Genomic DNA, 21,594 nt, shown 5'->3' with positions numbered 1-21,594 from the left:
AGAGAAGGGCATTTCAGGCAGAAGCAAGAGCAAGTGCAAAGGCCCCGAGACAAGAAAGAATTTGGTATGTTCAAGCAGCAGAGAGAAGGCTGGGGAACTGGAAGATAGTAGAGGGGTGGAGGCCATACACAGAATCTCATAAGCCACATGAAGGTGGAGAGTAGGGAGGACAGAAACTTGATGGTGATGGTATGAATTAGGTTTTCACTTTCCAAAGAAGAATTGATTTGAAAATATTGGGAGGGGGACAATAGTAATATGGGGGCTCGTTGAGGGGGCTCTTGTGCTTGTCCAGCTCAGAGATGATGGGGACTTTAACTAGGGTGGTGGTAGTGGAGATAGAGATAAATAAATTCAGAAATGTTAAGGGCAGTAGAATGGATAGGACTTGGTGATAGATGGAGGCATGGGGGTAAGCAAGAGGTAAGGAATGGCTAGATATTAGCTCGAGCATGTAGGGAAATGGGGGGGGCATTTCCTCACATAGGGAATATGCAGGGAGGGGTGAGTTTTAGGGTGGAATGAGGGGCAGCTCATGGGCACAAGGGTATATGGAACTCTCTGGGAGGAAATGCTGGCTTTGATGGTCACTTAAGTCCCTAGAATTTCTGAAAGTAGGACCAGTACTAGACTGTCACCATCCATATCAGGTACCTATAGGTCTGTGATGTCTCTTTCCTGTGGGGCAGTGGTAGATGAGAGCTTGTCATGATCATGGTTTGGCCTAGTGCTCCTTGACCATTCAAAGACAAATACTGAAAAGGAATGAGCATCACTGGCATTTGTCTCTGCTTGTTGATATTTTATGTTTCCTACCATAAAGTACTTTCAAGATCCAAAAGCCTCAGTCCTGGAAACTGGAATGCAAAATAAAATGACATTTTATCCGTTCCTCTCCCCGATAAACCAGCCCACAGAATCGTCCCTTCATTCAGTAGGGAGAATGGTGAGCGAGACTTTGGAAGTTAGAATCTGTTGCTGTTGTGTTCTTGCTGGAGCAGACTGCATTGGGCAGATCAGCTCAGTGCCAAGGAGAAATTACCAGAGGCGAAGCGGGGAGGGAGAGGTGAGGCTGAGGATTGAAACTCATTTCCACGTGGTCAGTGTAGGTGGTAGCCACCTCGGCTGTGAGATGCCTCTTATGGGACTTTTGAGCATATAACCTGATTTAGGCCCAAACAGGACGCAGCAGTGTGTTAGAGTAAGAAATTGCCCTCTTGTTCAACATAAAATAAAACTCTTAATGCCGAAACTGACCTCAATCCTATGACCCCACTTTCTGTGGAATTTGAGGCCCAGAACTTGGTCCATGGTAGGACCACAAAAGCAACCCGTTGACCGACTGACCTAGAGTAGTGAAGCTCTTTGCCCAAAGTCTCACAAAGAGTCATCATCCGAACAGGGGGCAGAAGGGACCCACTGCACTGCTGCTAAGCGGCAAGCTCATAAACATGAGGTGTTTTTCCCCTTTGGTAATAAAACTCAAGACATGAAATACGAGCTTGGCAAAGAGTTCCATATTGCGTTAAGAGGACAAATAGATTTATATTGGGGCGGTAAGTGCTTGCACTGAGCGCAAGTGCGAATGACTGGTTTCTAGCCTGACCGTGGAAATTCGCCGCTGCGTTGGAAGATACATCTGCTAAGGGAGCTGTAACCTTTTCCTTTTTCTTTGGCTGATCCTGTGTCTCTGTTATAGTCAGTGGGCACATAAGCAACATTTTTTTTTTTACTAATTACAGGTAACAGGGTCTTATAAAGGAATAATAATTATACTGTGAAGAAGAATCACACCCGTTTGTATAACTTTTTACTGTTTGCAGAAATCTTTCATGTATGTGTGTATTTCTTAATTTGATTTTACCACAATTCAGAGGTGAGTATCATTAATCCCAGTTCATGGATGACGTTAATACCTTGAGGCAGAGCTGGAAGTGACCCAGAACTTACTTTCTTTTTTTTTTTTTTTAATATTTTATTTATTTATTTATTTGAGAGAGAGAGAGAGAGAGACAGTGAGAGAGAGCATGAGCAAGGAGAAGGTCAGAGGGAGAAGCAGACTCCCCGTGGAGCTGGGAGCCTGATGCAGGACTCGATCCCGGGACTCCAGGATCATGACCTGAGCTGAAGGCAGTCGCTTAACCAACTGAGCCACCCAGGCGCCCCAGTACTTACTTTCTAAAGTCCACGTTTGGGTCTGAAATAACCTGACCAGACCACAGTATGTATGTACACCAGCATGACCTTCATTCAGGCTTATAGCCCATTATTAAGCCATTAGGCAGCTATAATGACTTTTTTTTTTTTTTCCTGAGGCTTTTCCTGGAAGTTTTCTGGACTTAGCATTTGAGAAGGTACTCGATTCCCTTTCTTTATGTTTTGCTGCCCTCATCTATTCTCAGAGGCATGGAGGGTCTCCTGAAGAGTTTCTCTTGGAAGTTCACTGACTGACCCCAAGAATTGATAGCAGTGATTGTAAGGACTTTGCTTGATGTGCACTGTAAAAATGAAACTCCTTCAAATAACCAGGACCCACTCACTGACCTCCTTGAAAATTTAATCTCTGCCCCTGTTATGGAATGGACAAAGATTCCCTTAGAAAACTTTTGCAGAGTTTTACAGAGGTTAAAAAGAAAATGCACACACACACGCGTACATGCCTGAAATCAGACCCTTGTTTTCAGACCCTTCTCGTTTCTCCTTTGCTCCTTTACAAAAATCAATTGGCAAGAATTTGCAAAGTTGCCAGGATGAGGTAATGGGCAATAACTCACGTGGCTTTCAGAAACAAATCATTCAGCCTGATGTAGTGCCTTCCCGTCCCCGTGGCAAGGCTTCATGAGCAGTAGCTGTTATATGCATAAAATACTTGGGCTTCACCGTGGCCGTGGATAGTCTTCCATGTGGCATTCTCATCAGAAGGTCAGGGAAATCCATCCTGTATCCCACTACTGTCAGGTGCATGCACACATGGCCGGAGGCACCTTCTCAGTGAAGATTAGCAGCTCTTGCCTGGGCTGGCCATTTCAGCACGAGTTAATGGGGGTCAAGGTGGGGACAGTGGTGGCAGAGGGGAGGCCGCCATGCTCTGGGTTTGAATCCAGCAGGGCTGGCATTGGTCAAAGTGACATATTCTGAGAATGTTTTCTGGAGTCAAAAGCTGGAGGTTTATAGATGGTTTTTGTTTAGCAAACACAGCATTAGCATTAAAGGATGAATTTGAATATATTCGATCAGATCTGTGCTCTCTGTACTGTTTTACACTGGGTCCCTAATCACATTTTTGTCACCTCCCTGACAACCTCTGGGGATATTTAAGATTGTCCCCCCTAGAGGAGATGTCACCCTGCTAGACCTCTCCCTCCCAATGGCCTTCCCAGGGCCAACCGATATTATTTTCAAAAACATACTGTTTCTCCCAATATTAGAGGTGTAATGCTTATCTTGTAGAAGATTTGAAGAATACAGAAGAAGCACTGGGGCGCCTGGGTAGCTCAGTCAGTGAAGCATCTGAATCTTGAATTCAGCTTGGGTCATGATCTCAGGGTTGTGAGATGGAGCCCCATGTTGGCTATGTGCTGAGTGCAGATCCTGCTTAAGCGTCTCTCTCTCCATCTCCCTCTGCCCCTTCCCATTCTCTGCCTCCCTCCCTTCCTCTCCTAAAAAAACAAACAAACAAAAAAAAAAACCCAAAAAACAAAACAAAACAAAACCAGAAGAAAGAATACAGAAGCAGCACAGTGATTAGCACAAGAGTTGGCAACCTATAGCACACTATAGGGCCAGATACAACCCATCACCTGCTATTGTACATAAAGTTTTATTGAAACACAGCCATGTGCATTCATTGCCTAGTGTCTGTGATTCCTCTTATGCCAAAAGGGCAGAGCTGAGTAGTTGCAACAGAAATTAAATGACCTGCAAAGCCTAAAGTATTTACCATCCAGCCTCTTACAAAAAAGTTTGCTGAGCCATGGCTTAGTTCATAGGTGCTCAGTAAATATTTACTGAAGAAATGAAAAGATCTGTGATCCCACCACCCAGAGAGAACCACAGTTAACGTTTTGGTGTATTATATTTAGTCTTTGTGTATAAATAGCTATAATTACATTTTACTAAATGTAGGGCTAAAATATACATCCTATTTTTGTAACCCACTTTTGTTTTTTAACATATTTTATGCGCATTTTTCAAGGTCGTTATTATTATGCAACATGGTTTCTAAACTGCATGAGAGTTGGGTGCCAGGAAACTTAAACGATACCTTATTGCTGGGTTTTGTTGTGTCCAGTTTTTACTTTTACAAACAATGTGATAAATACCTTTGCACATACATTGTTTTGCACATGCTTCTGATCCTAGAAGGGGAATTATTCCATTTCACTTTGCTAATTATTTTTTCACCTAAGTATGGCTTATCCTCCCAGCACACTGGGCATTGAGAGTAGGGATCCTACTGTATACATATTTTCATCATGCCTCCTCCTGCCCTCTAACACACACTTAGTAGGCAACCAGTAAATGCTTGTGAGTGTGTACGACACAGTGTCCTCCTCTCCCTCTGTGCTTGTACAGATCCTGTGAGTCCTGCCCCAGCTCTCCTCCTTCATAAGTTCCCTCCTTCTGACTTGCTATATCATTCACTGCTTAGACCACATTCTGCCTTTCTTTAGAGCTTTCAAAGTGGTGTGATGTATGTTGTATCAGTTTCCTATGGCTGCTGTAACAAGTGACTACAAATGTGGTGACTTAAAATAACACTCATTAATTCTCTCACAGTTCTAGGAGCCACAATTCTGAAGTCAGAATTCTGTTTCACTGGGCCAAAATTAAGATGTTGGTAGAACCCCAAGTATTCCTTCTAGAGACTCTAGGGGAGAACCGTGCTTTGCCTCTTCCTGCTTCTGGTGGCTGCTGGCATTCCCTGGCTCATAGCTACATCATTCCGGTCTCTGTGTTCACGTTGCCTTTCCCTCTTCTGTCTGTGCCAATCTCCTACTTTCTCTCCCCAAAAGGACACTTGTGATTGCAGTTAGGGTCCACCTGGATAATCCAGGATCATCTCTTCATCTCGAGATCCTTAACTTAATCACCTCTGCACAGTCTTCTTCGGCCTTCTAAGGTAACATTCAATTTCCAGGGATTAGGAGCCAAATATCTTTTGGGGATCATCGTTCAGCCTACCACATATGTCACTTCATTTGACTGGTTAATTGATTCTTGTAAAAATATTTGTGAGGAACCAACATGATGGCAGGCACTCACACTGTGCTAGCTGCCTTGCATCACAACAGGGGAGAAAGGACTTGTGTAGGAAGAACTGTAATCAGGAGGGCTGAGCACTGCCCAGGCAGCTGGGAGACCCAGGTTCTGGTACTGTATTGGGTGAGGCTATCAGTTCTTTGACTCCTCTGTGAATTAAGGGATTGGACTAACCACCATTTTTCTGAAGTGAGGACAGAGCACCACTGTTGTTATATATGTAGGATGATTTTGGGTGGTCCACAGGGACAAAACTAAATAGCAATGACTCACAGAAATAAACCATTCTTTTCTTTCTTTCTTTTTTTTTTCACTCTTTTCTTTTAAATTCTCCTTCAACCCTTCTGATTACTTTAAGGAGAAAGTCTCCATGAGGTGCTAACATGCCCTCCACATTTCTTTGAATACTTGCCGAACTCCTTTTATCAAAAAGAAAGCAGGTCTCAGATAACAAAAGCTAGGTAGAATTTAATAACATTATTTTGTGTCCATTGTATTTATTTTTACAAATACCTCCCATGAGTGACTCAGGTCTTTCTACTGACGGCCATACTGTAAAGTATCCCAGGTAAAAAGCAAGGTGATTTAAAGAAATATGTTGAGTAAATACAGGGTGGATGGTTTCTAGAGAGAACACATTGTGAAGATAGCTCTCAATGTTTGGGAAACACTTGGATGCTTCCAGGCTGGCCCCCAGCTCTCTGACTTCTATTTTAGTTCTAGAAGCAGGGTAGGATTGAAAACAAAAAGAAGCATCCTCAGTCAGAAGACGCAGCTGGAGATTCAGCATTAACGAATCCTGATTTCTTCTCATTTAAATGCATCTGATCCTTCAGGGACCATTGAGCAGCAAAGCCGTGAATATTAATCTTGTGTTGAAATTGATCACGGCCCACTTTAACTCCGAGCTTCTGGTAGGAGGGGGCGTGGCCTTATTCTGACCATTCTTTGCATTTTGCTGAACATCTGGAAGGCGGGGAGGCAACTTCTGTTTGACTTCTTCATGAGAGGGAATGGCTATTAGTTAGACATGGCACAGATGCCGTGGGGAAGCCTCTCTCCCACCCACTCTCCTGTCTGGTTTCTGAGGAGGAAACTGGTTTGGTAATCCAGGTGAAGGCGGGCAGGAGGCTTCAGAGCTGGGTCTCTGCCTTTGGACCACAGTGGGAAGTGGAATCTCCTATTTCCCATTTTTTTCAGCCATTGATATACCTAATGCTAATTCCCTGGTGTGTTTGGAACCATATTGTTTCCTCTTACTTACAGGAAGATTTTGCTGGTTGACAATGTTATCATCACCATTATTAAATAACTATTAGTTTTTCAAAACACTAGCCCATGTACTATGCTTCCTTTTGAGGGGAGGGTGCGGTGGTAAGAGGAGGAGGGGGGAAACGCCAGTCATTTTACCCAGTTTTTATGTTCCCTCAACCCTCCAGGAATGCTGGAAGCAGATGTAATTTGCTTCAAGGAAGCCTCAGGAGTTTGATGCATTTTGATTATCTGGGCTAAGCCTGGCTTACGCTTCTCTGAGGAATAGTAGATGGCTGAAGACAGTATAAGAATTTGGCTGACTTGGTATATAGTATGTATGGCAAGTGCTCAGGAGACATCCCTAGCAAGTGGTATAGATTTGGAGCCAAAAGACTCCTTAATGTCTAGGTGAAATTGGGCATGTCACTGTACTTCTCTGTGCCTTAGTATCCTCCTCTGCAAAATCAGGGAATAGTAGTAGTTCCTCCCAGGGCTGTAGCATAATATTCGCTGCTTTGCCTGAATAAGGAGACACTTCATGGGAAGCACTTAGCACAATAATTATCTACTGTTATTCCCTCCATTTTACAGGTGGTAAAGTCAAGGCCCAGAGAGGTTACTGACTTGCAGAAGGTCACATAGCTATCAAGCTTCAAGGCCAGTCTCTGAACTTAGCAAGTCTGATCCCAGATCCAGCTCTGGGCGATGCACTACCCAGCTCCCACCTGATTTAGGGCTGAAGTGGTGAAAAGATATGAGAAACAGTTCTATTATTGGGATGATTTGCTGTGATTGGTGGGGAGCAGAGCTAGACTGGGGCAGCGCCTGGAGGGCCACGTCTGCCCAGCTTTGAATCCTGTGATTCAGGAAGGTCCTTTCCCTTCTCTTGGGCATCAGTTTCCTCACTTATGGTGTGATACCCAGCTCCTCCCTGAGCCTTCGGTGGTCAGAAGCCATGATGGATGTGAATGGGCGTGGTCAAGGTTAATATAGGACTGACTGAAGTCTCTGGTGAGTGTCCCTGGCCCAAAGAGGGAGACAGTACAAAGTGCCAGGAACTGGTTTGCATCTGCAGAAAGGGCAGACTGAGGAGCTTGCTCCCTGTCACCCACCCAGTCGGCCCTACCCACAGTGCAGGCAGGGACGGGTGACTCACTTATCTATCTGGGCCTCTATTGTGGTTGCTAGGAAACAGCACCTGGTGGCTGGGACTGGCGGAGCAGCTGGTGCTCTCCAGCATGGTGTGGTGCTCTTGCTTGGGAGGGGGTTGCTTTTGGAGAGAGGACTGGAAGGAGGAGGGAACCCAGCGCTGAGTGACCCCAGGGATAGTGGCCAGGGATGACACAGCCTTCTTGGCGGAATTGTGTTTGGGTGGGGGCTGTGAGATGGGCTGGGGGAACACCTAGCATGGTGCCCAGTGTGCCCCATGCTCTGTCTGCAAGGCTACAGCAGCAGTGGTGGCTTGTTCCTGCCGCATACTGCTTATGTGTCGTGCCAGGCATCCCACCAGGTGCGTTATATGGACACCACCTCTCTTTTGACAAACCCGAGAGGAAGGTATTGTTATCCCCCATTTTATAGATGAGAAAACAGATTCAGGGAACTGAAGCAGCATCTACAAAGTGGAGAAAACCAGGTTTGTGTCCAGGCTGGCTGTCCCCGGAGCCTGGGAGCCTCTGCCCTTCCCCTGTCCCCAAAGCCTGTGAGCCTCTGTGGAGGCTGTTGGCCCAGGGTCTCCTCGGTGCCTGGCACATGGCACACATTTCTAGTCTGATCCTTGCAGCACCCCTGCAGGGTGAGCATAGTTGGGAGAACAGCTCAGAGAAAATGACTTGCCTGCCTAAGACCTCCCAGTGCGTATCTGGCAGAGACAGTATTCCAACTTGTGACAGCGGCTGGAGTCCAGGCTCTGCCGGTCTCTCTACTCCCTCTGCCACACCACCTCCCTCCCCTAAAGCTGGAGTTGGATACCAGTAGACTCTTTCAGGATGCTGGCTGTTGGGCTGGCCACAGAAAGCAATACTAATAAATGATGATCATAGCTAATGAGAGCTTTTATTAAGCCTCTCATCCAGTGCTCTAAACCCATTAGAAGTTTCTGCAGTACTGGGAAATGTTTTGCTCTGTCCAGTACAGTAGCCACTAGCCACATGTGCTTTTGAGCACTTGAAATGTGGCTAGTGCAACTGAGAAGTGAATTTTTTATTTTAATCAAATTTAAATAGCCACATATGGCTAGTGGCCACTGAGTTAGGGCAGTGCTAAAATAGAGCACTGGTTGAAGAGCTTTCTTGAGTGATCACTTATTCTTACAACAAACATGTGAGATGGATTATCACCATCCCCATTTTACAGAGGAAACTGAGCTGCAGGGAAATGAAACAAACATGCTCACGTTTACTCAGCTTCATGTGTGGCAGGGTCAGGATTTGAATCCCCCGCAGGTAAACCCAGGGCCTGTTACATTGTGCTACCAAGTCCATGTTTCCCTCCTTGAGGTCCAGGTCAGGATGCACTGGGGTGGATACAGTGACAGCCAGGGCCAGTGAGAATGGCACGAGGATGACAGATGGAGTGTGGGATGGAGACAGGAGGTGGAGCGGGACATGATCCCCGAAAAGGGGAAGCATTGGATCCCCAGGGAGAGCACCTTGACCTGGAGTCTGGGTAATCTTGGCTCCCGTCTGCTCTTTACTCTGGCTTTGGGCTCTGACTCTGCCAGTTTCTGGGTGAGCCTAGGGCAAATCATTCCCACTCCCCGAGTCTCATTTGCTTCATCTGTGAAATAGGAATGATAGTAGCAGCAGCCTCATAGGACGTGGTGATAAGGAGGCGGGATTGTGCGTGCATAGATGCGATGAAGCACTGTCAGCAGTGACATACCACACAGCTGAGCCTCTTCGTTAGCTCCGGAAATGCTACCAGGGTGGGGTGGGGTGGTGGGGTACGCCAGCTGCCTCTGTGGAGCAGAGGGGACACATGCTCACTCGATCTTGATTTTCAGGTTGAATGTGCTACGAAAGTGGGCCTCACCCTCCCAGGAAGTATCAGAAGAGTTACCATGTTCTCAGGACAGGGTCCAAGGTTGGGAATTGGGTGGGGCCTGGGAAGCTGCATTTAAAATTGCTCTTAAGGTCACATTCTGACCCCTCTTTCTAACCCATCTGCAGCCTAGGGGCAGAGGCCTCTGGGGACAACTTGTTGGCATTCCTGACTGGTCAGACTTGTTAACCAGAGCTGCGGCCTTTGTATCAAGTTTCTGGCTTTGTCTACCTTTCTTTTCTCTCTCTCTTTCTCTCTGTCTGTCTTTCCCCCCCTCTTTTATTACGGAAAGTTTCAAACATTACCAGAGTGGAGAGAATAGTATAACAAGCCTCTTCCTCCTGTCTATCACCACAACTAAACCTCAACAATCAACTCAAGGCCAATCTTGGGTTACCTATAAGCCTGCCACTCCCCAGTGCCCCCGACCTGAGGTTATTTTGAAGCAAATCCCAACATGCCTGTTTTTAAATAGTCCCTATGACCCCTCGTAGATTCTGGGCGCTGTCAGTGGGTACAATTGCAGAGGGGGGCAGTTTAGCAATCTCAAAATCGCCATGCAAAAGAGTCATGCGAAGTAGTCATGCAAATGCCTTTTGCTCCTGCTCTTCCACGTGAAGAGTCCGTCACACAAACGATCTCCCTGCACAAGTGTGAAGCGAAGCCTGCATATGGTTATTCATTCCAGTATCCTTGGTGATAGTGAAGGTTTACAAACAACCGAAAGGTCCGGTGAAGGGGACTGGCTAAAAATTTATAAATGTCTTATAAAAATATATAAATATATATTTTTATATATATAAATATATATTTTTATATATATATAAAATTTATAAATTTTACAGTACTATGGAAAGGAATGAGGAAGTTCTTTATAAAGTGATATGGACTGATCTTTCCAATGTATTCTTTTTTTTTTTTTTTAAGATTTTTAAATTCATTTATGAGAGAGAGAGAGAGAGAGCTTGAGCAGGAGGAGGGGCAAAGGGAGAGGGAGAAGCAGACTCTGTGGCCCACGGTTGGTGGGGGCGATCCCAGGATCTTGGGATCATGACCTGAGCTGAAGACAGATTTTTAACCAACTGAGCCACCCAGGCATCCCTTCCCAATGTATTCTTAAAAGACAAAAGTAAGGTACAGAATGCTGTGAATGATATGTTGTCATGTTTGTAAAAATGGGGGAAATAATGTATTTGAAATACACCATTATTTCTAGAAGGATGCTCATGAACCTAGTAAGTTGGTTACTTTATTAGAGAGGGACTAAGGGGCTGGTGGACAGGGGTAAGAGAGAGATTTTTCTCTTTATATCCTATCTATCTTTCAAATTTTGTACTAATATTTTAAATTCCTGTATTTCTTATCTAAAAATAGAACTTCTTTTTTTTTCCCAGTAAACCTAAAACTGCTCTTAAACATGTCTATTAGTTAACAAAAAAGTATTTCTCCAAATGAGTTGAAAACTTATTTGGCTTGCACAAAATATTCATAATTCCCCCAAATTGGAAACTATCAAGGTGTTTTTCAGGAGGTGAATGGATAAATAAACCAGGACTATTATTCCATATAATGGGGTATTATTCAGTGATAAAAAGAAATGAGCTATCAAGCTATGAAAAGACATGGAGGAAATTTAAATGCTTATTGCTAAATAGGAGAAACCAGCTCAAAAAGCATATATAACGTACGGTTCCAACTATATGACTTTCTGGAAAAGGCAAAATTAGAGAGATAGTAAAAAGCAAGTAGTTTTCAGGGGTCACAGAGAGGCGGGAAGAAGGGATGAATAGGTGGAACTTGGGAGATTTTTAGGGCAGCGAAGATACGCTGTATGATACCATAATGACAGCCACGTGATGTTACGCATTTGTCCAAACTCATGTGATGTAACAGGCCAAGAGTGAGCCCTAACCCAAACTCTGGGCTCTAGTAAATAGTAACATATTAGTTTTGTCCATCAGTTGTAACAGATGTATCACACCCATCAGTGCAAGATGATAATAGGAGAAACTGTGCCTGGGAGTGAGAGGGAGTATGTGGAAACTCCTTGTACTTTCGGGTTAAATTTTCTGTAAACCTAAAGCTTCTCTAAAAAATGATCTATTAATTTTTAAAAAATAGAATTTCTTATTACCTTGAACCTGAAGAAGACCGGCTGCCTCTGCTTGTGAGGTTGTAGTTGTGAGTGGGGTGGGGAGCATGGGGATACTTGTTCAGCCCTAAGGCTGGTCGCCCTGAGTGTTGCCATTGGCATAGCCACTGTGGTCTTTGGTGAGACTATTGCAGAAGAAGCAGGGTCTTTATGGGGAATGGATCCAAACTGTAGATTCTTGGGCTTTGAAAGTCAGAGGAATTTGTCTTTGAGCCTGTAAGCAATAGGGAGCCATGGAGAATTTTATCAGGAGAGTGCCACAGGGAGCTGTGCTTCAGGAGTCCAGGTGTCAGAATTAGTTCTGCCCCTTCTTTGGGCCTCATGCTTTTTATCTGTAAAACCAGAAGGCTACACTAGGTGATTGGAGAGGTCATCTTCAGCTTCAAGGTTCTGACAGCAAAGAGCTTTTCCTGACTTTCCAAACCCCTTTTCCTCCCTGCCCCACCCGCTTTTAATTTTTCTGCTGCCCTGTGCTATACTGTGGCTGGAACCGCCCCCTGGGGGGAATGTCTGCTGAATGGAGTCTGAGCCTTGGGAGCAATTCTGTTTTATTTTATTTTTGTCGCTCCTTTGAAATCTTCAAGGAGAAAACCCAAATCTGTGCCAGCTCCAAGGAGGAGCAACTTGGAAGGGAGTTAGAAATAACGAGAAGGGTAATCAAATCCTTTCAGGGTTCCAGAGCACGGGCGAGCTGCAGTCGGAGATTTAGCCAGGACCGTTTCCTGCTAGAAAGATTTGATTTTACTCTGAGCTGTCCAAGCTCCTAGAAGGTTCTATGCAGGAGCCAGCCTGGAGGCTCCAGCTGGTAGTATGAATTGGAGGAGATTCTCTGCTCCTTCCAGATCCTCTCTTGTCATCATAATGTGATTTATGAGCTTTTCCTCTAAAATATGAGAACACTGGCTCCTGATTATGCCCTGTAATGCACGAGAGCAGTGGCTGTAGCATTTCTGATTAACAATTCTCTTTAGACCACCATCTTGTTACAAAAAGGATACAAGAGGTTGAATACAGATGGATTAAAGTCTTTTAAAAAAATAATATGCTTTCAGTCTAGTTAGGTGTCTGGAGGATCTTTGCTGCCATCTGAGGGATCTGGGCTTGGTTCCTAGATTAATTGCAACACACCAGCTGTTATGAACAGAGGCTGCTTACCTCTGAGCCTCTACATCCTCATATATGGGGCGAGAGTAGGGGAACGCTAGTAGCTCCTGCTTTATGGGTTACAGATAATGTGAAATAATTTTGTGAAGAAGTCAGCACTGTGCCTGCAACAAATGATGGACTCCATAAATGCTAGTGATTATTACTAATTATTACTAGATGGTCTGAAAGTTATTTGAAAAATATTTGGAAAGCATTTTTATAACTATGTGTTGATATGGTAGGGCTTGCCTTTTGGGGAGTGATGGCGTCTCGAACCAATTCAACACATAGGCCATGTCATAGGCATACCTGTCCAGCTTGTTATAGTTCAGAGAACAAAATGTAAACTTGGACAGGTTCCTGATTATAGTTCACACAGAGCTGTGCTTTCTTCCTCTATAAAAATGGATAATAATGTCATGGTGTGTGTGTGTGTTTGTGTGTGTGTGTACGATGTGGTATGTGGTGTATGGTATGTGTGTGCATGTGTGTAGTATGCTGTGTGTGTGGTGTGGTGTGTATGTGTGTGTGTGTGTGTGTGGTGTGTGTGGTGTTTGTGTGTATGGTTGTGTTGAGTGAGACTCCCATAATCACAACACTTAATATCCTTGGGTAAAAGCACTTGGTAAAAATAAATAGTAATTTGTTGTACAGATAGCGATCTCCTGATGATCTAGTATGTGCAGGGAAAATCTACCTTCAGAGCTTAAATTTCATTTGAGGAGCTAAGGTGGATATGTCTCACGTTCATGAAAGAATTGAAGCAACGGCAGGAGGCAGACAGAGACAAACTAAAAGTACCATGGGAGTTCAGAGTAGGGCTGGGAGGACCAAGCAGTCCAGGACTCCCTGGGAGGAACAGTATTTGACATAGGCTCTAAAGCAGGTTTTAAATTTTTCTGCCTGCCTACTCTTTAAGTGAACTCAGGGGGAAAAAACTCTCTTGCCTCATACATTTTAACTTGACATCTGAAATGTTTCATTATAAGTTTAAATAGTTACGAAGGATATCATTTCTACCATATTGTAAATATTGACCTTGTAGAATAAAATTACACTCTTAACTGTATCAAATGGAAATGAAATAACACGGCAATTTTTTATTTTGCCTTTTTATTGCAGGATCACTTATATAGAGTAGAATGCACAGATCTCCAGTATGCAACTCAATTAAAAAAAAAAAAGATTTTATTTGTCAGAGTGAGAGCAAGTGAGCCCAAGTAGGGGATGCACAAGCAGGGGAAGGGGCAGGCAGAGGGGGAAGCAGTCCCTGCTGAGCAGGGAGCCCAAAGCTGGACTCCATTCTAGGACCCTGGGATCGTGACTGAGCCAAAGGCTGATGCTTAACCGACTGAGCCACCCAGGCATCCCACAACTCAATTCTTTTTTGTCAGTGTACCTGCCACCCAAACTGAGGTGTGGCCTATCTCCAGCATTCCAGAAGGCTCCCTTGTACCCCCTCCCAGTCAATTCCTCCCCAACAGTGACCATTTCTCTGACCTCTATCACCATAAACTAGTTTTGCATGATCTCATTTGTTCTGCCTTCTTTCGAGCAGCATAAGTTCTGTGAGATTCAAGTATGTTGCTGCAGGTGGCAGTAGTTCATCATTTGTCATTGTTGTATAGTATTCCATTGAATGCCATTTTGAGATTTAAAAAATCTTGTCTACTCTTAATGGACATTTTGGGTTGTTTCTAATATTTGGTTGTAAAACTACTCTAAGTGTTATATATATTTTTTGGTGGACATAAATACTGGATGTGTTTGGGGTAGGTAGCCATGAGTGTGATTGCCAGATCACAGGATAAATACTGTAACACATTGGTATCCACCAGCATCCGTCAAAAATTATCCAAGTGAGTCAGAAATTTTATTTTGTGCCTTTCTTTACTTTCTTGAACTCGTAATTCCATTCTAGTTCTTTCACAGAATTTTATCCCAATATATTTCTATACTTGAAACTCTTCTATTATCATACTTCTTTTTTTAAAAAGATTTTATTTATTTATTTGAGATAGAGTGAGTGAGAGACAGACCATGAGTTGAAGAAGGAGCAGAGGAAGAGGGAGAAGCAGACTCCCTGCTGAGCAGGGAGCTGGATGTGGGACTCGATCCCAGGACTCCAGAATCATGACCTGAACAGAAGGTAGACACTTAACAAACTGAGCCACCCAGGCGCCCCAATCTATCATACTTCTTTTGATCTAAAACATGTATATAAACTGAAATAGACATTGGAAATTTTTCCTTTGCCCATAGAACTCTAAGTATCTCTCTTTTGGATTGATTTATCATTACAGTGATCAGATACATAGTTCATCAAAATAATGTTGGTTATTTCATGCATCTGACAAATAATTACTAAACATAAAAGTAAGATAGTGTGGGAAATGCTCCTCATAATGAGATGGAAGGGGGTGGTTGATGGCAGTGCTTCTCATACTTTAAGGTACATAGGACCATCTGGGGATCTTGCTAAAATGCAAATTCCGATTCAGAAATTCTGGAGATGGGGTCTGAGATTCTGCTTTTCTAATAAGCCCACTGGGGAGGCTGATGCTGCTGGTTCACAGGCCACACCGAGTAGCAAGGGTTCGTGATCCCAAAGGAAGATGATCCCCTTGTACTTTTCCTACCTGTGTACCCCTGGGGGAGCCTTTGTGTACCCCAGGGTAGGGCTATCCCCTGTGAGGACCACTTCTCTGAAGGATGCTAAGACGGAGTTGGCCATTTTCAGACAGGATGCCCATTTATGCAGTTGGGACTGGATATTTCAAGGACTGGTTTGAATGGTTTTAAGAGTCCACTGGGGGTGAATCCCGACAAGTAAAGTTTGTGGCTGGGCAGTGGATGGCCTTGAATTCCATGCTAAGGGGTTGGGCTTAATACTTAGGCAGAAGGGGGCTGTGGGGCATTATGAGCAGGGAGCTGGTCTGAGCAGAGTGCTTTGGGGAGACTGATGTGTTGAGCAGCTTGTGGGATGGCTGGGAAGGAGTTAAAGCTGATGGCTGGCAGCAGTGACAACGCTATGGGCTTGAAGATGAGGTTGGCCGTAGTTATTGGGATTTGCCTGTGATTTTTATCTCCACCTCCCCAGCTTTTGAAGTTTGCCCTGGTTGCACAGACCTGGTTTGCTGTCAGTATTTCCTGAAGTGTGGGTGACATTCCTTTGGGGGGTACTTGAGATGTTTATGCACGGAGCTCAAGGTGATTTAACGTGGAACACAGATGTGGCCTTAAGTAACACCGAAACCCAAGAGCCCCCGGCATCCCCTTTTCAGCCTCTCTCAGCCCTGATGGCATCTGGAGAAAGTCTTTAGCGCCTTGCAAGCTCCCATTTTCCTTTTGTTTATAGAGAGCAGGCAGCTTGGGCTCAGGGCCTCTGGTAAGCAATAGTCTCTAGATAGAATTTTGCAAACTTTTTGTTTTTGTTGAATTCCTTTTCTGTGTCGCAGGATGGCACGTGGTCCTAGTTTTCCCCTCACTGTGGTGACACAAAGCCGTTCATTTCAAATACGTTCATTTCGGTAGGAAAAGTGAGCCAATTGACTCGATCATATGGAAGAAATAATAATGCTGGCGGCATGTGAATACAGCAGAAGCCATGGTGGTGACATGCCATGATTCAACTTGGGGAAACATTGGGTTGGACCGTGTGACAGAAGCCAGCGCCTGCCATAGCTCTGTGCCAGTGCCGGAGAGGCTTGGGAGGGGGGGTCGTGGCGGTGGGGAGGGGGGCTTCAGGAACTGCAGTGCCTCCGTCAGGGGCCCTGGGTCAGCTGGGTGAGTCCCACAGCGGTGCTGACCACAGCCTAACGCCTGCCCTCCCTTGCCTCTGCCCGCAGAGATCCGCACGCAGCTGGTGGAGCAGTTCAAATGCCTGGAGCAGCAATCAGAGTCCCGGCTGCAGCTGCTTCAGGACCTCCAGGAGTTCTTCCGCCGGAAAGCTGAGATTGAGCTCGAGTACTCGCGTAGCCTGGAGAAGCTGGCCGAGCGGTTCTCCTCCAAGATCCGAAGTTCCCGGGAGCACCAGTTCAAGTGAGGAAGGGGCGGGGGCGGGGCCTGCGTCGAGGGGAGGCAGCAAAGCGCAAAGGAGGCAAAGACTCACTGGAGGCAGATGGTGTGCTTTTAAGGCTTTGGGGACGCAGGTTACGGACCCCTCTGTGCCTGACTTCCTGCGTGGAGAGTGAGGATAGAGGTCGTTCTCATGCATAAGGATGCTGCAGGGAGTAAGTGAAGAACTCGGAAAAGTGCTTGTCGCAGTCAGTACGTGCTCAGTAAATTGTCCTTGTTGTAGCTATTTTCCTACCAAGCACCAGGCATTGAGCTAGTCTTCATCTGGGCCAGAGTGACCTGCCCCCTCCTTTCAGGACCTCGGACCCTTTTATCTGGGGACCAGCCAGCCCACTCCCCAACTCTCTCACACAGGGATCTCAGAATCTCTTCTCCATGGACTGAAGCTCAACGCATCCCTTCTGCTTACTCCTCTGGAGGGTCGGTGCCCCAGGCTCTTTCTCTGCCTCATTTATTTACAATATACAAACTTCCCGAGTCCTGGTTTCTCATGCTCTGTACTCTGGGTTTGTGAGTGCAGATCCCCTCAGGCACTGTTGGGTCAGCCTCTGAGTCTGCCAGCAACACAAAACCTCTTTGCCCTGAACCCACTGGGGCCAGCCTCTTCCAGCGCAGGTAGGAGGTAGCAACCTCACTGGGACAGCGTTCACGGGGCAGGGTGCCCCTGTGCAACGCTCTCTCCCTCTGCCATGCTCCCCGGACCTTCTCCTCCATCTCTCCAGCCAGTCGCCCTCAGCAACTTGCTTCAACCCCCGACCTCTGGGTCTGATCCAGTTTTTCTCTCTACATGTAAAAAAGCTTTGGTGTATAGAACACACATAATATAAAATCTACCATCTTAACCATATTTAAGCATACAGTTAGGTAGCATGAAGGATACTCACACTGGTGTGCAGCCGTCACTACAATACACCCCCCACAATGCTTGTCATCTGGCGAAACAGAAACTCCATTCCCGTCAAACACTAACTCTGCATTCCCTCCCCCTCCAGTCCCTGTCAACCACCACTGGATTTGCGGTCTCCATGAATCTCACTACTGTAGGGACCTCAGAGAAGTGAAATCATACAGTAGTTGCCCTTTCGTGACTGGCTTATTTCATTTAGTACAATGTCCTCTAGCTCCCTCCCTTTTGTAACCTATGCCTTTTTAAGGCTGAGTAATATTCCATTGGGCATACACAGCACATCGTGTGTATCTGTTCACCTGTCAGTGGACGCTAGCTTGTTTCCACCTTCTTCCCTATGTTTTTTTGCTTTCTGCTCTGGTCAGGGAGCGCTCTTCCTTTTAACTCCTGTAAACATCTCCCCTCATCTGTGCTACAGCATTCAAACACTCACTTTTGTGGAAATTGTTTTATCAAAGAGCAAAAATGCATTACATCTTTGCAAATACCACTCTTGTTTTTCTACCCAATGTCATTTATTCAGACTTAGCCTGCAGGAGGAAGCTGCTGCTTCTTCTTCTTCTTCTTCTTCTTCTTCTTTTTTTTTTTTTTAAGATTTTATTTATTTATTTGACAGAAATCACAAGTAAACAGAGAGGCAGGCAGAGATAGGCGGGGGAAGCAGACTCCCTACTGATCAGAGAGCCTGATGTGGGGCTCGATCCCAGGACCCTGAGATCATGACCTGAGCCGAAGGTAGAGGCTTAACCCACTGAGCCACCCAGGCGCCCCTGGGGGTAAGCTTCTATTAAAATAGCATCCAGGCACTGTCTAGGCCCTTCCACACACATTATCTCATTTTCTGGATAGATATTTTTGGGGAGGTGGGTGGGGAGAAAGTTTACCTTTTTTTTTTTTTTTTCTTTCCAAATGATGAAAGTAAAATGCTCATTGTATGTAATTTAGAAAATACAGAAAAACAAGGGAAAAAGTCACTTGCACAGTCCTGCCCTTCAGAAGCAATGCTACTCCCATTTTGGTGCCTTCTCTGGCCTATCTTTTCATCATAACAACAGCCATGACAGTTTACTGAGTGCTGTACTGAGCACTTGGGGCCGGGTGGGGGTTATTGCGCTGTCTTAAAGATGAGGACAGTGCAGCTCTGAGAAGCAGCTTGTCCAGGCATGTCTGTGGGCCAGTCATTTCAAGAAGATGGATTTGAACTGTCATTCTCATTCTGCCTCATCGGCCTGAGATAAGAAAGGGCCGGCTGCAGCCTGAGAACAGCGATGGGAACTGAAGTCTCCCCTAAAACCAGAGATAGAGACATAATCACAGAAACACTTATCTCTGGCTGAGCTGTCACTGGAGCCATCCAGGGTGGTGTGGTCAGGCTGTGGCTTCAGCTCCTGCCTATCTCCTTCCTTACCATTTGCAGTGTGAACGTGGGGGAAAGGGGGAGATATGGGGGCATGAGTGAGCATGGGCGGGGTTCCCCTGTTCCCTCGCGTTGCCTGTAATGAGCTCGGCCAGCCCCTCATGGGTTCATTAAACAGGCCACCAGACGGAACAGGAGCCCCAGCTGGCAGTCGGGCCAAGCCGGCTGCTTGAGACACTATGAAATTCTAATTAGGATGTGGGCTCAGGCCAGTGCAGCTGGCATCGGCCCTCTGCACGATGCTAATGTGGCTTTTGGACGCAGGAGTCTCTAAGGGATGCCTGGACTGGCCCTTTGACCCCAGGGCCAACCAGTGCTGACCCCTGGCTACCTCTTTGGAGCTCAGTGAACAGGATCTGTGCTGGGCTCTAGGTCCTTTGTCCTGTGGTCCAGAGAAGGCTTCTCTTGCTGTCTTACAGTTACTTCATTTAAGAGTGTCCGTCTCTCTGGCAGGTAGCCTCTCAGGACCTTGAGGGCAGGGCCCAGATCTTGTTATCTTATTCCCACTGCAGTGGGCCCAGTGCCAGAGAGAGATGGGGTGTTTATGCATGAGCAGGAGCAAGGGAAGGAGAGAATGTACTTGGTCTGTAAAACCTACTCTGGCTGAGAGATTTTGTTTAGAGAGGGAGTTGAGTTGCCCAAGATAGCCCAGCAAATGAGTGGCCGGGCTGGGACGGAAATTGTCTTAGTTCCTTCGGCTGCTGTAACCAAGTACCATAGACCAGGTGGCTTGTAAATGGATTTCTCATCATGCTGGGAGCTGGAAATCCACCAGTTTGCAATCATTTGATAGTTTCTTTCTTTTATCTTTTTATGTTTGATTGTTTATATCTTTCTTTCACTAGAGGGGAAATCCCACCGTGGCGGGAACCGCCTCTCTTGTTTCCTCTGATGAATCAGGGCCTGGCGCCTCGTAGGTCCTCAGTAAATACTGGCTAAATAAACAAATCAACAAATCCAGAGTATTACGGGCATACAGAGGACGTACCGGGTCAGACTCAGAGGAGATAACACCTGAACACTGAGGCCTGAAGAGCAAACAGGTGGCAGAGTTCAAAGAACATGGCCAGAAGGCCTGGGTGCCTGCCCCAACTGTACCAGTTGTGGGCATGTCCCCCCTCAAGAGAAGGGACAGTGTCTGAGAGCAGGAACTGTGTTTTGTTAGTCTTAGTGGTTCAGCATACCACACAGTCCAGGAAAATCAGAGGCCTCAGTGATATGTGATAGTAGAAAAGAAATAGATGATGATGGTATTATCTTCCAGATGTTCGAACTGCCCCAGTTAAACCCTGAGTCCCACCACTTGAACCTTTCTTGGAATCATGTGCTACAGGGTGCTCAGCCCCGGTGAGCCCAGCCCTGACAGAGTGCCAGCATGGCTGCGTTCTCAGCGTGCAGACCGCTGATTCTCATTGGGTCTTCACGTGGTAGAGAGCAGAGAGAGCAGGCAAGCTCTCTCCCGACTCTTCTAAGGACACTAATCCCATTCATGAGGGCTCTGCCCTAATCCTAATTACCTGCTGAAGGCCTGACCACCTGATAACCATCACACTGGGCAGTATATGGCATATATATATGTATATAATATAATATATGACTTTTAAGGGAACCCAGACATTCAGTCCATAACAAGAGCTCAGGTCTCTTGATCTTGATTCCTCCATTTGCTCTTTATCTTCCCAGGCAATTAAAAAAAAAAAAAAATATATATATATATATATATGCAGCTGCCCAGGAGGTGCTTTGATGGACATACATGTAATGCAGAATGTTCTGGTTATCTATTCTGTGTAACAGCAATACTTAGTACTAAAACGCAGTACCTCGTGGTTTAGGGGGTCAGGAATTTGGACAGGGCTCAGTCGGGTGATTTTCCCGCTTTATGGGTTTTTGACTGGGATCACTGATGATCAGTGGCTGGGCAGCTGGCAGCTAGGCTGGGTCCAAGAGGGCTTCACCTATGTGCCTGGTGTTTTGGTGGGCATGGTTGCAAGGCTGGGCCCAGCTGGGCTGCCTCCTTCCTTGTGTGGTGTCAGGGCCTCTGTACCTAGCATTTCAGCTGGGTGTCTGACACGGTAGCTCAAGGCCTGGAGAGAGCAGTAGGGAAGCCCCAGTCTTCAAGGCGAGGTCTGGAACTGGCCCAGCACCGCCTCTCAGCCTGAGCTCAGCTTCAAGGAAGTGGGAAAGAAAACCCTTCTCCCATCAAAGGATTTGCAGCGCTCTTTGATCCTCCTCACTGAACAGCAATCAGGGAAGGCATCTGGAGGCAGTGGCTTTTAAGCAGAGACCTGAGGGATGAGAAAGGGCAGCCCTGGGGGCAGTAGGAGGGGAGGAGTG

The 21,594-nt window shown here is 45.9% G+C and overlaps 1 protein-coding gene across 6 annotated transcripts in view; it reads left to right on the top strand.

The window, feature by feature from the left end:
• The window catches only part of SRGAP3 (SLIT-ROBO Rho GTPase activating protein 3), a 252,163-nt gene that overhangs the window by 103,767 nt on the left and 126,802 nt on the right, over positions 1–21,594 (top strand). For all 6 annotated transcript variants that reach the window (XM_032841606.1, XM_032841605.1, XM_032841604.1 and 3 more), the window contains exon 2: positions 16,705–16,897. In XM_032841606.1, coding sequence (XP_032697497.1) covers positions 16,705–16,897 — 193 coding nt within the window. The remainder of the gene's footprint in view (positions 1–16,704; positions 16,898–21,594) is intronic.

The sequence above is a fragment of the Lontra canadensis genome, unplaced genomic scaffold (genome assembly GCF_010015895.1).
Source record: "Lontra canadensis isolate GAN:19392208 unplaced genomic scaffold, GSC_riverotter_1.0 scaffold124, whole genome shotgun sequence".
Taxonomy (NCBI): domain Eukaryota; kingdom Metazoa; phylum Chordata; class Mammalia; order Carnivora; family Mustelidae; genus Lontra; species Lontra canadensis.
The sequence above is the reverse complement of the archived record's forward strand: the minus strand, read 5'-3'. Positions and strand labels throughout refer to the sequence as shown.